At 42.6% G+C, this 12,985-nt stretch overlaps 9 protein-coding genes across 9 annotated transcripts; 4 read left to right on the top strand and 5 right to left on the bottom strand. All coding sequences in view use genetic code 12, as the record gives it.

Moving 5' to 3' along the window:
• Positions 1–153: 153 nt before the first annotated feature.
• On the bottom strand, positions 154–1,881 carry PGUG_04589 (uncharacterized protein; the record flags this gene model as incomplete). The annotated part of the gene is made up of 1 exon (XM_001483810.1): positions 154–1,881. One exon carries the CDS (start codon positions 1,879–1,881, stop codon positions 154–156), a length of 1,728 nt encoding a protein of 575 aa, XP_001483860.2.
• A 504-nt stretch (positions 1,882–2,385) lies between these two features.
• On the bottom strand, positions 2,386–4,119 carry PGUG_04588 (uncharacterized protein; the record flags this gene model as incomplete). Its single annotated transcript, XM_001483809.1, has 1 exon — positions 2,386–4,119. One exon carries the CDS (start codon positions 4,117–4,119, stop codon positions 2,386–2,388), a length of 1,734 nt encoding a protein of 577 aa, XP_001483859.2.
• A 786-nt stretch (positions 4,120–4,905) lies between these two features.
• TIM13 (protein translocase subunit) lies at positions 4,906–5,193 on the top strand (the record flags this gene model as incomplete). The annotated part of the gene is made up of 1 exon (XM_001483808.1): positions 4,906–5,193. One exon carries the CDS (start codon positions 4,906–4,908, stop codon positions 5,191–5,193), a length of 288 nt encoding a protein of 95 aa, XP_001483858.2.
• Positions 5,194–5,583: 390 nt separating this feature from the next.
• On the top strand, positions 5,584–6,312 carry PGUG_04586 (proteasome core particle subunit beta 6; the record flags this gene model as incomplete). The annotated part of the gene is made up of 1 exon (XM_001483807.1): positions 5,584–6,312. The coding sequence occupies one exon, from the start codon at positions 5,584–5,586 to the stop codon at positions 6,310–6,312; it is 729 nt and encodes a 242-aa protein (XP_001483857.2).
• A 5-nt stretch (positions 6,313–6,317) lies between these two features.
• On the bottom strand, positions 6,318–6,956 carry PGUG_04585 (uncharacterized protein; the record flags this gene model as incomplete). The annotated part of the gene is made up of 1 exon (XM_001483806.1): positions 6,318–6,956. The coding sequence occupies one exon, from the start codon at positions 6,954–6,956 to the stop codon at positions 6,318–6,320; it is 639 nt and encodes a 212-aa protein (XP_001483856.1).
• An 87-nt stretch (positions 6,957–7,043) lies between these two features.
• PGUG_04584 (uncharacterized protein) lies at positions 7,044–8,051 on the bottom strand (the record flags this gene model as incomplete). The annotated part of the gene is made up of 1 exon (XM_001483805.1): positions 7,044–8,051. The coding sequence occupies one exon, from the start codon at positions 8,049–8,051 to the stop codon at positions 7,044–7,046; it is 1,008 nt and encodes a 335-aa protein (XP_001483855.2).
• Positions 8,052–8,213: 162 nt separating this feature from the next.
• Positions 8,214–9,182, bottom strand: PGUG_04583 (uncharacterized protein; the record flags this gene model as incomplete). The annotated part of the gene is made up of 1 exon (XM_001483804.1): positions 8,214–9,182. The coding sequence occupies one exon, from the start codon at positions 9,180–9,182 to the stop codon at positions 8,214–8,216; it is 969 nt and encodes a 322-aa protein (XP_001483854.2).
• Positions 9,183–10,013: 831 nt separating this feature from the next.
• PGUG_04582 (cysteine hydrolase family protein) lies at positions 10,014–10,646 on the top strand (the record flags this gene model as incomplete). The annotated part of the gene is made up of 1 exon (XM_001483803.1): positions 10,014–10,646. The coding sequence occupies one exon, from the start codon at positions 10,014–10,016 to the stop codon at positions 10,644–10,646; it is 633 nt and encodes a 210-aa protein (XP_001483853.2).
• A 776-nt stretch (positions 10,647–11,422) lies between these two features.
• Positions 11,423–12,673, top strand: PGA38 (Pga38p; the record flags this gene model as incomplete). The annotated part of the gene is made up of 1 exon (XM_001483802.1): positions 11,423–12,673. One exon carries the CDS (start codon positions 11,423–11,425, stop codon positions 12,671–12,673), a length of 1,251 nt encoding a protein of 416 aa, XP_001483852.2.
• Between the last annotated feature and the right edge of the window lie 312 nt (positions 12,674–12,985).

The raw sequence follows: 12,985 nt of genomic DNA, 5'->3' as shown, positions 1-12,985 counted from the left end.
GCCTTGAAAATACCGTTTAAACCGTATAGTTTGCTCAGGCGTCACACTATGGTTAGAGACCAAGTGCCAATTGTCGGAATTCAAAAATTAACTGAATTTTTGCAGCCAAAAAAACTGAAAATTGAAATAGCCACAGCCTTTCATACAGCTAGCTCAGTGTTCAAAAAGATAATCCAACCTCTTGTTTCCATCGTCTCCATGCTTGACTAGATACTCTTCTTTTTCAGAATCGCTCATAGCTTCCCATTTGCCTTTTTTATACTTGTTTCGTGCAACATAATAAAATTTACATAGAAGAAAGAGAACCAGATTCATGCAACAAAGTCCTATAAGTACTCTGTTACCTCGAAAGTAAAGTGGTGCATCGTCAGCACGATAAATGTTCTGTCCCACAATTCCGGCTAGTTGTATACCAATATTAGACATTGGAGAAGCCACTGTTCTCGTTCTGACGGAGTACGAGACTCGAGATATCCAAGAAACCAACACACCTTGAATGTTTGGATTAACAATGATTATGAACAAAAGGGCATACTTTCCCCATGACAGAATTGATTCGGCATTGGCATATTCAACAGCAATGGGTATAAGCATCCATATTTGCGGAATGATACAAATGAATGCTCTTTCGTCCACAAGTTCGCTTATCAACGATATGCTAATCATAGTGATTATATTGGTGAATTCAATGGGGATGTTAAGAAAAATTGTCTTATTTCTAGAGAACCCCATCTGCCTCAAAATGATATTCAAATAGCCCGAAGGTGGAGTTTGTGGAATTAGAAACGTCAAGGAAACGAGTAGCAATGGCCAGATATCGTAATCTGACAAAGCTTTCAAGAACTGCTTGAAACTGACACCCTGGCGATTGTGCATATCTGACTTGGAAGGGTCATCTCGAACCAATCTGTTGGCAATAATCTTCTCTTCTTTTTCCGTGAAATACCCATTTGGAAAAAGCTTCGTTTTGGTTTGTGTTGGTCCGGGAACCATAAAGAAAAATGCTGCAATCCCAAAGATTAGAGAGATAAGACCCTCATAAAGAAATAACCATCTCCAACCTTCCTTTCCGTTCAGGTGAATCAGTAATAGACCAATAGACATCAAATTGCTGATGATACTTGATAGCGAGACCACAGCCCAAAAGAGAGTCAAACGAACTGCCATTTGGTCTCTGGTATAGTAGTAGGAAAGGTACTGAACGGAGTCTGCAATAAAACCTCCTTGAGTAACTCCAAGTAAAAATCTCAATGCCAAGTACGACTTTCTACCCGCAAGAAAAAACTGGAATAAAGTAACCAACGACCACAATACCACCTGGAGCGGCATCCACCAATCAGGTCCGAATCTTTTGCCGACCATTTGGGACGGAATCTCCATTATTATAAAGCCAATGGATCTCAAATTGTTTCCTAAATTGTAGTCATCAGTTGATAAGTTCAAGTCTTTAAGAATACCACCAGCTATCGCGGATGCAAAGTTTCCTCTGTCCATGTTCAACGAGAAAAACAAAAAGCACACGATTGTCAAAATCTTGAAATCCATTTTCCTGGTGATCAGCTTGTCTTCCTTATTCGTCCATTTAAAGTATGGATCAAAGGAAGCAAAGTTTTCCCACTTACTGGTTGGAAAATACTTTCGCAGAATTTCTGGATCAGGGTCCTCAAAGACAGACCGTTTTGTAGCTATCTGGTCGTAGTAGTTTGGATCCTTTTTCTTAAACTTGTCTTTGATATTTTGGAAACTGAACAAAGAATCCTTGAAAACAATTGGTTCCGCCAAAAGGTCAACGTCCTCGGGGTGATATTCGCCTTTGAAGGACTCATAGGTAGTAAGAGATTCCACATCCACCGTTTCTTGAGCTTTTTGGATGTCACTCATTGTGTACGGATCATCCTGATAACCATCCTGAATGCTTTATATATTGACTGTGGTTGCAAATCAATTTCTCACCACAGCTATACCGTTCGGCCGAATCCGAAGCCGCAACCATTGTTGCGAGTGTTTTTGGCTGCTAATAATGGTCAAGCCACTGTCGCTAACGCAATAGCACGCATTTTTGCTGTGGAGTCAGCAAATCGTAAAAGGACACGAATGGACCAACAAATGGTATTGGGCAGCCAATTGCTTTGGAAATATTCATTCGAAATGGCGACATAGACTCCAGAACCAATTTGAAGTTAAACACTAAATAGAGTTTGGTTCAAACTCAGCTGATAGCCTCAACCACATCTGCCATTCCAGCCGAACAGTCTACTCAGACGCAAAATGTGGTATGAAACCAAACGACAATCGCCGAAACCCACAAATTTACGGAATTCTTTGCAGCCAAAAAAAACAACTGAAATTTAAGTTAGCCACAGCTTTTTTCACAAAAAAGTTAGTTCAGTGCTCAAAGAGGTAATCTAGTCTCTTGTTTCCATCATCTTGATGCTTGGAGAGGTATTCTTGTTTCTCAGAATTGCTCATTGCTTCCCACTTGCCTCTTTTGTACTTGTTCCGTGCAATATAGTAAAACTTGCAGAAAGCAAAAAGAACTATATTCATGCAACAGACACCCACAAGAGCTCGGTTACCCCGATGGTAAAGCGGAGCATCATCCTTACGGTACACGTTTTGTGCAGCTATTAAAGCAAGCTGGATACCAATATTGGACATTGGTGAAGCAACAGTTCTTGTTCTGACAGAATACGACGTTCGTGATACCCACGACACGAGAACTCCTTGGACGTTGGGAGCTGAAAGCACGACGAAGAGTATGGCATATTTTCCCCACGCCAGAATGGAATCAGCCCTCGCATAATTGATTGCAATTGGTATTAGCATCCATATTTGGGGAATTATACAGATAATTGCCCGTTCGTTGAATATCTCACTAGCGAATGAGATGACTATCATTGTCACCGCGTAGAAAAAGTCAATGGGAATGTTGAGAAAAATCGTTTTGTTTCGAGAGAACCCAAGACCCCTCAAAATTATATTGATGTAGGCGGACATCGGAAATTGGGGTAATAGAAATGTCAACGAAACGAGAAGTAGCGGCCAAGTATCGTAATCTGACAACGCCTGAATGAATTGCTTGAAAGTGACAGCTTCGCGATTGTGCATATCTGACTTGGAGGGATCATCACGCACCAATCGATTGACGATAATTTTCTCCTCTCTTTCTGTAAAATATCCATTGGGAAAAAGTTTCGTTTTGGTTTGTGTTGGTCCAGGAACCATGAGAAAGAAGGATGCAGTTCCAATCACAAGGGTGAGAAGACCTTCATAAAGAAATAACCATCTCCATCCCTCTTTCCCGTTCAGGTTAATCAGTAGCAAGCCAATCGACATCAAATTGCTTATAATACTGGATATCGAAAGCACCGACCAAAAGAGAGTCAACCTTATTGCCATTTGGTCTCTGGTATAATAATAGGAAAGGTATTGAACCGAGTCTGCAATAAAGCCTCCTTGAGTAATTCCAAGCAAAAACCTCAATGCCAAGTATGACTTTCTACCAGCTAGAAAAAATTGGAACAAAGTAACGAAAGACCATAAAACAACTTGTAGCGGCATCCACCAGTCGGGCCCAAATCGTTTGCCGACCATTTGAGACGGAATTTCCACTATTATAAAGCCAATGGATCTTAAATTGTTTCCCAAATTGAAATCGTCGGTGGATAATTTCAAGTCTTTAAGTATACCACCAGCGATCGCGGCTCCAAAGTTACCTCTGTCCACGTTTAAAGCGAAAAACAAAAAACACACGATGGACAAGATTTTCAAATCCAACTTTCTGGTTGCTTCCCTGTCTTCCCTTCTTGTCCATCTGAAATATGGATCAAACGAAGCAAAGTTCTCCCATTTGGAAGTTGGAAAGTACTTTTTCAGAATTTCTGGATCAGGGTCCTCAAATACAGACCGTTTTGTAGCTATCTGATCGTAGTAATCCGGTCCTTTCTTCTTGAAGTATTCTCTAACATTGTCTAGACTGAAAAGCTTATCTTTGATTTCCAAAGCTGGAGCCAATAGTTCGATATCTTTTGGATCATAGTCCCCTTTGTACGTCTCAAAAGATGAAATAGTGTCTACCTCGACTCTACTTTGTTTCTTTTCAATCGAAGGTTCACTCATCGAGAAGAATAACACCTAAGCGGCATCAAACCACTTTAAATATTTGAATACTATGGCTCGAGATGGCCAAGCTTTTCGGTGGAAAATCAGGCTGGAACATGCGTTTGGAATTCGCGAGTTGCATATTTTCCCATCAAAGCATAGATTATGAACTTGCAATGCCTGAAAACGTCAGTCCCGCCAATGCAGCTGTGAAGGTTTTAATCAATTCTGCAGAACTGTGGCTGCGAAATTTTCGAAAAGAGGTTAACAAATTTTCGAAAAAGCTAGAGGATTGGTAGCTAGAAGACTGTAATCTTTCCCTTCAACTTTCGAGTATAGTTGTTAAGCACAACTTTCATTGCACCTTTTCGTGGCATTCATAGTTGCAACAAAAACTTTGGTTGTCATGACTTGGTGTGGCATCGAAATTATGTCGTCAGCTCAAAGTCTTGTGAAAAAAAAAATATTACACCTAGATTGATTTCACGGCGGCTAACTGGACCTCGAACAGTAACATGATGCTTCGTTGGGGCAAACCTCTGTTTCTTTCTGAAATACTGATTCTGGAAAAATACTCCCTTGATCAAAATTGATGATTTTTTTCAAGAACACCACTTTTAAAGTTGAGCAAAGTTACAGTAAAGCACCACGCCATTCCATTGTGCTTGCAGAAAAGTCCTCACGCCATCTACCTTCTCCACATTCACCCGATCCTGATCTGGCTTATCTTGCTTCTTCCTTCAACATTGCGACATTTCGCGATGACGTTTTCACGATTCAATTTTTTGAGATTTCTTTGAAATCATGGCCTTGTTCGGTAGCACCACCCCCAAAACTCCAGCACCACCCGCATCTGCCTCATCGGTCAAACTGCAGATCCAAGAACAAATCGCTCAAGAACTTGCAGTTGCAAATGCCACCGAATTGGTGAACAACATCACCCAAAACTGTTTTGACAAATGCATCGGTCAACCAGGAGCTTCTTTGAGCAACAACGACGAAGGTTGTTTGACCCAATGCATGGAAAAATACATGAGATCGTGGAACGTGATTTCGAAAACTTACATAGCACGCATCCAAGCTAACAAATAGTGTACATAGGACTCAATGGAACTGTATAAAGAAACCAGGACAACTTGTAAACCGCTTTTCAAAAAAGTACTCTCCTTTTAGTATATTGAATTGAATAGCTAAAAAGTAATTATATGTAGCAGGGGGCTCCAATTTATATTCTTTGGCAGCCTAATCTGGGGTACTGCACATAACATACAGTAAGCGCATGTGGTTGACCGGAACTCGTGCTTGACAACAACCAACTTCCAATCTTGCTTCTGCATATTTTGGCAGCCACCCACTATCTATTTAAGGAGTCATTTTCCCTTTTTCTCGTCTTCCATTTCCTCTTCAAATTCCGCATCCAAACACCACCGACCCACCTCACGCAGAGTGGCGACGTTCATCTCCACCATATTCGTCCGTAACATGAACGCCACTGTTGCTTCTGAATATTCGGCAGAACGCCATTCCGTGCCCATTGAGCACAGATTCAACCCCTACTCTGATAATGGAGGTACAGTGCTAGGAATTGCCGGCGAAGATTTTGCCGTTTTAGCAGGAGATACTCGTCAAGTTGTTGGCTATTCCATCAATACTCGGTATGAACCACGAGTATTCGACGTGGGAGACAACATTGTTATGACCGCCAATGGATTCGATGCTGATGGAGCTGCGCTCATCGATCGGTTTCGTAATTCTCTCAAGTGGTACAAGTTTGATCATAACGGTAAACGATTGTCAATTCTGAGCGCGGCTCGTTACATTCAGCATTTGTTATATGGAAAGAGGTTTTTCCCCTACTATGTCAGTACGTTAATTGCTGGTCTTGATGACGAGGGTCGCGGTGCAGTTTACTCTTATGACCCAGTAGGATCTTATGAACGAGAGCAATGTAGAGCAGGAGGAGCTGCTGCCAGTTTGATCATGCCGTTCTTGGATAACCAGGTGAACTTTAAGAATCAATATGTACCTGGAAGTGATGGTAAAAAGAAGAAGGAGTTGAGGTATTTGTCGTTGGAGGAGGTGATACAATTGGTTAGGGATGCATTTACGTCTGCTACCGAGAGACATATATACGTGGGTGACGGATTGGAGATCTTGATTGTCACCAAAGAGGGGGTGCGTACCGAGTATTTCCCATTGAAGCGTGATTGAACGTACTATACTGGCAACTGGAACTTCTTTCCCTGCATCACCCGGGTGTAGTAGATATAAAAGAAGTCTGAGTATACCGCAGTTTGTAACAACCCGGCCAAGAATGAGATGTAATCGAACTTGTCGTCGGCGAAATAACGGTATATCCAGTTGGGAATGTAGAGTGCCCGGTATAACCCCAATGCGAAGATGTAATGAGAGGTGATATTTTCGGCCTCACCGGTTCTTTGGAGTATGTACAACTGGGGAAGAATGGCCACAGCTTCCAACCACAACGAAAACGACCACCTAATTTCACTAAAGGTGTATTTGTATGTCAAAACCAACGACCCCACAAATGCTCCTCCCACCAAATACCGCACTGGAAATGTATCTACGGTCAATTCGGTTTGCTTTCGGTACTTTCCAGCCATAACGTACACGGTGTACACACTGGAACCAAGAAAGAAGATTTTCATCAACAAATTGTACAACGATACATAGTGGGTGAAAAGGTCCATATAACGAGTGACAAATACGAGCGCATACAAAGATTGGGTTTTCAATGACAACCCTTTTGTTGATTTGTGGAGCTCTATGGAGTAGAGGAGGATGAAAATGCTCGCGAGATGGCTTAGATCTCCGAAAAACCGAAATATGTTCATGCTTGACGTGGATGTTTTTGGTGAGATTTACCAGTTTCATTTTGCAAGTCGAGCAAGACGGGTTATATGCAGTACCTGACAGAAAGACTATAATTCCAAATGTTCGAGAATGTCGTCATATTCGGGGTCATGGTCGTTTTCGAAGCGGTCCTGGACCATATTGAAGCCTGGGCGGTGGTACTTGTGGCCTTCGTACTTGGAATTTTCAATAACCTGAGCCAATTGGTCACAATTTTCAAACCAGCCATCTTCGTTTTGCAAGCTATTCAAGAAACCCAAGAGCTCCTGCTCCTCCAAACGGCTATCTGGATTGGTGGAGTAAGTGTCAAGGACCTTGAATCGTCCATTGGTGCCAAAATAAATGGCTGATGGGAAATTACTGACAAGGTATTTTTGTTGCAAATCGCTCTTTTGGTCAAAAATGTCCACTACTGCAAACTTGACGTTTTTATAATTTTGTGAAGCAGCAGCACGCTCCATGAAATGGTTGGGGCGACCAAAATCTTCCCATCCGTCCATATTTGGCAGCATGAAAATTACCAAGGTGTTGGTCAAATCTTCTTCGATTGTATTTCCTGGCAACATGGGCACCTGGGATTTGAACTTGGTGTAGTCTGGCTCAATTCCAGGTACTTGGTAGCCTATAAAGTCCACTATAGCTTCGAATAATCGTTGCTGTTGAAACGTGACAATCTCAGAAGTGGAGTTATGGTACATTTTTAGTGTGGGATATCGATCCACTTTGAACAATGAATTGGCACGCATGTTCTTGGCTCCGTTAATTTTTACAATTTGGAACCCAGAAGTGTCATTACCGTTATAAAGGAGCGACAAATACTCATAATCGCTGCTGAATTCTTGGCAATATTTGCAATGATCTCGATAAAAATAAACCAATGTATAATTTGTCGAAAGAAGTGAACCTATAAAAGTGTCGTCATTGAGCTCGATGGCAGACAGTGCCCATGCCGCTACGACAAAGATAAGCCAAAGAAACATACAGGGACTGATGAAAAAGATAATTTCATGAGCGCTCACGTGACAATTGATGAAGAGAATTCGATAAGTAGGGTACAGACTCACAATTGTTACCATCAGAGATTTGCTACAGAAGGGTGTTTGGCTTGAAGACTAATTTCGGTTCCACTTCTCTTTTTTATATTTATTCAATATTCATGTTACATTTCTGTAACACTACATTCATTTTATTGCATTGAAATTTATCATAAAAATATCTACAGAGATTGCTGCTACCTCCTAAAACTTGAAATACACCCTTTCGTCTCCAAGGTCATCGTTCCATCTCTTATCTGCAGTGTCAAAGGGCAATGGCTTATAAGGAACACCCTTTCCAATTGTTCCATCTGCTAATTTTTCAACAAGTACCTTGGTGAGTTTCACAATTTCAGAGAAAGGCTGGGGTCCGAATCCACTTCCAACAATCACCAAGTTGGTCAGTCTCAATGCCATAGGAGAAATATCGGCTTTATCACCGCCAATTTGTCCGGTTTGCACCCAAATCAACCGTTTATGAGGTACAATCTTTGACTTTACGGCAGCATTCAAAATTCTCGAGGCAGAATCTCCCCAAACCAAATCGAAAACTATATCGACGTCGCTTAATTTTCCACTGGAAATGATACTTTCATCGCTTTTTCCAAGACAAATCACATCGTCCAACAATGGCTCGTCCTTCTTGAGCTGCTCCAACTTTGTCTGCGACCTTCCAATTCCAATTACTGTTTTCACGCCAAACATATTCTTAGCCACTTGAATTGCGAGTCTTCCAGAAGTACCAGTAACACCCAATATTGCCATAGAGGCATTTTCAGGAACATTGTCTATTCTGTTGCTGAAAGCATTGGCCGATGCAAAAGCACTATTAGCCAAGGCAATCACTCGGTCGATGTCTTCCTCACTGGAGTTCGCTGGCAATGGGTAGAGTGCTGCCTTAGGAACGTTCAACTCTTGAGCATAAGTTCCACCCATTGAGATGAAATACACCAATTCACCAGTTCCCTTCACTTTTCCCACACCATCAATTCCAACTATGGTTTCATCCTTGGACGCCGTGTAGTGTGCCCCTCTTGCTCTTGCCTTGGCCAAGTGGTTATATCCTACCGCAAGCAATTGCACAGTAACTTCATGGTCTTTTGGAGGTGGTAATTCTATGTCTTTAAAATAAGGCTCGGAGGAGGGAGTTGAAAATAAGGCTTTGACTGTCATGATGAATTTGAAGTGAATTGGTGTGGTATTTATAGCCTGTCATATTATCGCCACCTAATGAGGTGAAAATCAAGTGAAAATGTGGCAAATGATTAATTTATCATGGTTTTGTGGGTTCTTGAAATACTGAAAAATGGGCTTAAACGTAAGTTCCAGGAAACCAGACGATTAAATTTAGGATAGAAGCCTTGAAATTGCCATGGATTCAAGAAGTAAATTGTGTTTACTGAATTTTCGATGAACTCCTATTTGGTTAGAAACCATACCACTTCACGGAGATAGCGGAAGTACCGATTTCGGGTTTGTTGTGCTTCTTTGGAACGTTCTTACAACCATTGACACGTTCAGTAAACTGTGATTTACGTTCAATGTCTTCAAGATTATAAATAATGACAAATAAGTCAAAACAATTTAGCTGTCAAAAGTGTCAAAGCTGTCAAATCTTAAGTCCGAATCTCCGACTATTTCTTTACTTCATTTATCAAGTTTGAAAGATTTTGCTTGTTATTGGCTTTTGCATTCAACTTGAACAAAATACTGCTGACTTTGTTTGTTCAAACTTTCAGAATGGATGAAGAAAAAGGAGGCCACATGTTGTTATACGCAAGATGGATTTATCCTATATGCAATCCATGAGTTTGCCTTATATAAGCAAGCACTCTTCTCAAAGTAATATGGACAATTGGTTGTTCACGTGACCCGACCCTTCGGAACCACCTCGGACCGTGTGCGGAGCCGAATGCTCGGTCGACCGAGCATCTCCGAGCTACAGCCGTTCATGGTATAAAATGCCAATGAAGACAACACATTCCACAACCTCTCAAATCTTTCATGTCACTTCCAATTCCAGCCATTGAGTTCAATTCCACCGACCCATCGTCACCAAGCTATTATAAGCCTTCGGAGACAGCATTACTTCTCTTAGACTTCCACAGTGCTTTTTTGGGAATGGCTGGGGGTGCTGCAACCGCTTTGGAAAATGCAACTAATTTGCGATCTTGGGCCAAGTCTCAAGGAATTCATGTGATTCACGCACTCATTGATGAAGAGCTTCAGCCTTTGCCAAGTTACAGAGGAGCCAAGATGTTGAGTGGCTTTCTAGCTACTATTAAGCAGTCCGGTGGATCTGTAGAAGCTCCACAATTGTTGGAAGGAGCCGGAAATGAACCAAGGTTCACGAGAAGACCGGGTTTGATTTCTGCACTTACCCCATCGGATATTCGTGAACACTTGCAAAAGAATGGGATCAAGTCACTTATTCTCACTGGAATAAGCAGTTCCAATTGTGTGTTAAGAACTGGAATTCTGGCTACTGAGTTGGACTTTGTTACCACTGTGATTAGCGATGCTTGTGCTGATCGCGACCAGGAAATCCACGACACTGTGATGCAGAAATTGTTGCCTGGCCGTGCCCATGTCACCACCGCGGCAGACTTTCAGAGCAATTACGGAAAGAAAGAATAGTAAGAAGAATTACGAGAAAAAGAAAAGTTGCAATAACGACGAATGTGGATGGAAACTGGAACCAAATAGTCAATTATAACTAGCCAATTATCATATCCATTTATTGCAGTATACTTCTCTAGCTGAACTCAAATAATGAATCTTTGTATAGAGTTGTTGTGGTATCTTCTATTTCATTGTACAATATGTACTTCTCCAATGTCTTCAGTGGCTGCAAAAACGTACAAATTTCATTTTTCATTTTTTCGATTTTTTGGTCGGTACAAAACCAAAAAGCCACAATGAGACACTGACACCACTAAACCACCGTATCCGCCATTCCATCGCTACTTCATTGTTAGATAGTCAATTGTCATTTGGTATTTGTTCCTGTATATAACCGATCCATTCTCAGATCAGCGAACAATACACAACAATTAAGAATCAGATCATCCTCCCCCATCTCCATTAACTGTGCGTCATCACTGTGAGTCGTGCATCTCAATCTTTATCTCTTTTCAATTGTCTCTGATTGTTCTTCAATTTTTTCGTCCTGCACACAGCGGTGGCTGGAGCTGTCAATGCGCGAGCGCTGGCTGCGAATCGAATCGGGACATCACCAGCTGCCAATGTTCCCAATACGGCACAACAAGCGGATTCTTCTACGGTCTGAGCCCAAAACCAGCCGTTAGTAGCGTGGACCAGCATATACGCTTGATCTGATGACGCAGAACCTCGAATCTGGACCCACTATATAACCTCGATGAGTCCCCAAACCTGGTCATCTTTTTGCAACTATGAAATTGTCGTTGGCATTTGCACTTTTGAGTGCTGCTTCAACCTCCTTGGCCGACCTGTCCTCCGACCTGTCCTTGCCCACCATAGTTTCTACCAGTATTTGTACCGTTGGATGTTCTGCTTCTTCTGTTGAACTTGCTCCTTCCAGCTTTCACTTTACCAATTCCACCAGAGCTGCTGCCGTGCCTACTGTGCCCACTTCGGTTGTTTCCGACTCAGTCTCGGACTCAGCTTTGGTTTCAGCTGCTCCAACCTTGGCTTCTTCGCTGACCAAGGTCAGATCCACCATTTACGCCTACGACACCTACACCGATGATGACATCTTTGAAACCACCAAGACGGTTTGTGACGTCTACTCCAACTGCTATGTGACCACCGAGCTCGAGTCGTCCACCACCATAACCACCACCGTTGACGGAATCTTGACGGTGATCACCACGGCGGTTCCTGTTACTCCAACCGAGACCACAGCCGTCGATGCTACGGGAACTACCGAAGCCGAAGCTACTGAAGCAACTGAAGCTACTAAAGCCACAGAAGCAACCACTCACACCAAAGCTGTCGCTGGTTCTGGTTCAGCGTCTGGTTCAGCTTCTGCTGTTTCCACCGAAACCGTCGCTTCCACCATCCACGTTATTCACACCGTTTGCCCTGCTGAGAAACCCTGCTACTTAACCTCCGAGCCCGAGACTTTGTCGACTTACACCACCACCATCAACGACGTCGAGACTGTGGTCACCACCTACTGTCCTCTCACAGAGACTCCCGCTACCCAAACCAAGGCTCCAAAGTCTGAGACTACTTCAGCTAAAACTTCAGCTACTTCAGCCAAACCTGAAACAAATTCCACTTTGACAGACTACCACACCACCTTGGTCACCATCACTTCTTGCAACCAAAACAAGTGTTCCAAGGCTACCCACACCACTGGTGTCACTGTGGTCACAACCACCATCGATGACCATGTCACAGCTTACACCACTTATTGTCCAGTCAAACCAACCACCGCCACTCCATTGACCACCATTTCAACTGCTCCTCCAGCTCCAGTCACGGCTACCCCAGAGGAGTTCACCACAGTGAATGTTATCACCAATAATATCGTCACCCAACTGCCCTCAGTCGGTAAGACAAGCACTTCCACTGCACCTCCAGTTCCAGCTGTTTCCTCTTACGAGGCAGCCGGAAACGTAGTCAAGGTGGGATCCACGGTGTTGGGATTGTTGTCGGTGATTTACTTGGTGTTGTAGTTAAAATGTAGTATAGTTACGGTAATGTTAATTTGATAGGAAAATTGTAGAGAAAACTTATTTGGAAGAGGTTTTTTGGCTATGGTGCGCTAACAAATGTTACTCGCTCCGACTTCAATAGTGTCCATACTCACTCTCATCCTTTAGTTGGTTCACTCTTCAAATTCTTCCCTACCATCCTGTCCAGTGGGGTGTTCGCCTCATGTGCGCGAGCTTTTTCGCTTTTTTCCTCTCACGATGTGGGGGTTGGCTCTAACGGGCAGTACCAGCATCAAAATTGCGCCTAGTACACGGTTTTGTTTCGCCAATACC

Source organism: Meyerozyma guilliermondii, genomic scaffold, assembly GCF_000149425.1.
Source record: "Meyerozyma guilliermondii ATCC 6260 scaffold_5 genomic scaffold, whole genome shotgun sequence".
In the NCBI taxonomy this organism is placed as follows: Eukaryota; Fungi; Ascomycota; class Pichiomycetes; order Serinales; family Debaryomycetaceae; genus Meyerozyma; species Meyerozyma guilliermondii.
This window is presented reverse-complemented; position numbering and strand designations above follow the sequence as displayed.